The 3,156-nt window shown below is 42.0% G+C and overlaps 1 protein-coding gene across 1 annotated transcript; it reads left to right on the plus strand.

The window, feature by feature from the left end:
* The first annotated feature begins 354 nt into the window (after nt 1–354).
* On the plus strand, nt 355–2,858 carry LOC120730789 (GTPase IMAP family member 8-like). Its single transcript, XM_040027272.1, has one exon. The coding sequence runs from the start codon at nt 483–485 to the stop codon at nt 2,079–2,081; it is 1,599 nt and encodes a 532-aa protein (XP_039883206.1). The 5' UTR covers nt 355–482; the 3' UTR covers nt 2,082–2,858.
* Nucleotides 2,859–3,156: the final 298 nt, after the last annotated feature.

Here is a 3,156-nt window from a genome sequence, read left to right on the forward strand (position 1 = left end):
AATTGTGGCACAAACAGTCATAATTCCTCAGGCTTCCAAGAGCCTGTACAGGGCCTCGGTCTCCTGGTGACATTGTGATATATATTTGTGTGTCATCTGCATAGCTATGATAGTTTATTTTGTTTGTTCTTTATAATCTGTGCCAGTGGGAGCATGTAAATGTTAAACAGAGGGGTCCCAAGATGGAACCTTGGGGAACTCCACATGTGATACTTGTCTGCTCAGATGTGAAGTTACCTATTGATACAAAGTATTTCCTGTTTTCTAAGTATGTTTTGAACCAGTTTAGTACAGTTCCTGAAAGACCTGCCCAGTTCTCCAGTCGTTTGAGTAATATGTTGTGGTGAACTGTATCAAATGCTGCACTGAGATCCAGTAAAATAAGACTGACATTTTTCCACTGTCTGTATTAAGACTAATTTCTTTAAACAGAGTCAGAGGAACCACAAAAGAAAGAGATAAAAGAGAAACCAGACCTAAGGATGGTGCTTCTTGGAACAACTGGATCTGGAAAAAGTGCATCGGGAAACACCATCTTAGGAAGAGAGGATGCTTTTGAATCTAAACTATCTCCGAAATCGGTAACTTCAGAGTGTCAGAAGGAAATGGGAGAGTTTGAAGGTCAAAAACTGGCTGTGGTCGATACTCCAGGTGTTTTTGATAATGTTCAAACTGAAGAGGAGATAAAGACAGAGATAAGGAGATCCATCTTCTTTGCTGCTCCTGGTCCTCATGTGTTCCTGGTTGTGATCCGTGTGGACAGATTCACAGAGAAAGAACGAGAAACAGTGAGAATCCTTCAGCAGATGTTTGGAGTCCACTTAGCAGGATACACCATGGCCTTGTTCACACATGGAGATGACCTGGAGTGTGGGGGAGTCACTATAGGAAATTTCATCAGGGAAGATCCAGATCTTCATGACTTTATCCGTCAGTGTGGTGGAGGGTATCATGTTTTTAAAAACATCCCTAACCCTAATAACAACCCTAACAACAACCCTAACTCTAGCAACATAAGCAGAGATCGCTCTCAGGTCAGAGAGCTGCTGGAGAAGATCAACACCATGGTTCAGAGAAACGGAGGAAGCTGCTATATAAACGAGATGTTCAGACAGGCTGAGGAGGCCATGAGAAAAGCAGAAGCAGACCTCAGGATTGTTGTTGTTGGGAAAACTGGAGCTGGGAAGAGTTCATCAGGAAACACCATCCTGGGAGGAAAAGCCTTTAAAACCGCATCAGCTTCATCTCCTGCCTCAGTGACATCAGAGTGTCAGCAGGAAGCAGCTCTATTTGATTTTCAGACCCTGGCTGTAGTTGATACTCCAGGCCTGTTTCACACTGTGTTCACCTTAGGCCAGGTGAACATGGAGATCAACAAATGCATTTCATTGGCTGCTCCTGGTCCTCATGTGTTCCTGGTTGTGATCCAGCCAAACATATTTATAGATGAAGAAGGAGAAACAGTGAGAATCCTCCAGGAGGTGTTTGGGGACGAAGCAGCTCGTTACACCATGGCGTTGTTCACACATGTAGATGATCTGAATGTCTCCATAGAAGAATTCATCATGAAAACTCCAGCTCTCCGTGACTTAGTCCGTCAGTGTGAAGGAGGATATCATGTTTTTAACAACAGAAGCAGAGATCCTGCTCAGGTCAGAGAGCTGCTCGAGAAGGTCAACATAATGGTTCAGGGAAATGGAGGAAGCTGCTACACCAACCGGATGTTGGAGAAGGCAGAGAATGCTATAACCAAAGAGATGGAGCAACGTCAGAAGAAAAGGCCTGGGCTAATGGCCACTGAAGCAAGATATGAAGCAAAAAGAAACAACGAGTTTATTCGGGGCAGCTGGGTTGGTGCTGTTGCTGGAGCTGTTGCTGGAGCTGCTGCTGGAGTCGGTGCTGGAGTCGGTACTGCGATTGGCACCGAGCTTACTCTTGGAGTTATCGTGGGAGCTGCAGCCGGTCCAGTGGGACTGTTGGTGGGAGCTGGACTGGGTCTGGCAGCAGGAGCTGCAGTGGGAGCTGGATTGGGTCGTACTAGTGCTGCTAAAGTCAGGAAGCAGGCGTGTATTACACAGTGATGAATAATCACTCAGCAGCAGCTCGTTCAAGTCACACCATTAACACAATATTCACAAGTCTTTATCAGTATGATCATTTTTATTATCCTATTTGATTTTCATTGGATTGAATTAAAACTAATTAATATTTTTTTTCCTTTTTTCACAAATAGTACATAATTACATAACATAATAAAGTGTACAATTCAGAACCGAAAATAAATAAATAAATAACAAACAAAAACGAATAAAGCAAACAAACAAACAGACTGATAACTAAACACAAAACACCAGCTCAGGTCCATCTAAACAATAAAAATAAATAAATAAAGAGAGAATACAGTACAATACCTGTGGTCCCAGTAGTATGTTGCAGTTTGAACACTCAAGAGAATCCTTGTAACATAATATTAGAGACATCAGATTCCACATAATTCAATTATGGTTCCCACACCTTAAAGAATTGGTCTGTTTTTGAGTGCAGTACACATGTAAGATATTCCAATGGCACTAGATCCAACACTACTCTTTGCCAACCTTTAATAGTTGGTGCTTTTTCATGAATCCATTGGAGTAGTATATTCTTCCTCGCCGCATAGGTGAGAACACAGTACAATCTCCTATTATTCTTGGATATTAACCGCCGGCTGGGGAGGCCCAGTATGAGAGACAGAGGGTCCATCTCCAGTTCACAACCGAAAATCTTCTCCATTTCAGATAACACATTAGACCAATATTCTTGCAATTTCAAACATGACCAGAAGCTGTGAGTTAGGGTACCAATTTCTGTCTTGCATTTGAGGCACATGGTGAAAGGGTAGGATTATATTGATGTCTGCGAAATATGGATATATGCATTCTGTGTATGATTTTTAACTGTATTGCTTTGGTACGATTACAAACGGAGATTGATTTGGCATAACTCCAGACATCTTTCCACTCTTCATCATCAATTGCTATACCTAACTCCTTTTCCCATGTGCCTTTAAGCCTCTGTGACATCACTGAAGGTACAGAATATAAAGCCTTATAAAATATCTTCACAGGTACCTCTTTGTCTGTTAAAAATAATAATTTTTCAACAGGAGAGACTTCA

This window comes from Simochromis diagramma, unplaced genomic scaffold (assembly GCF_900408965.1).
Source record: "Simochromis diagramma unplaced genomic scaffold, fSimDia1.1 OVJJ01000270.1, whole genome shotgun sequence".
NCBI lineage: Eukaryota > Metazoa > Chordata > Actinopteri > Cichliformes > Cichlidae > Simochromis > Simochromis diagramma.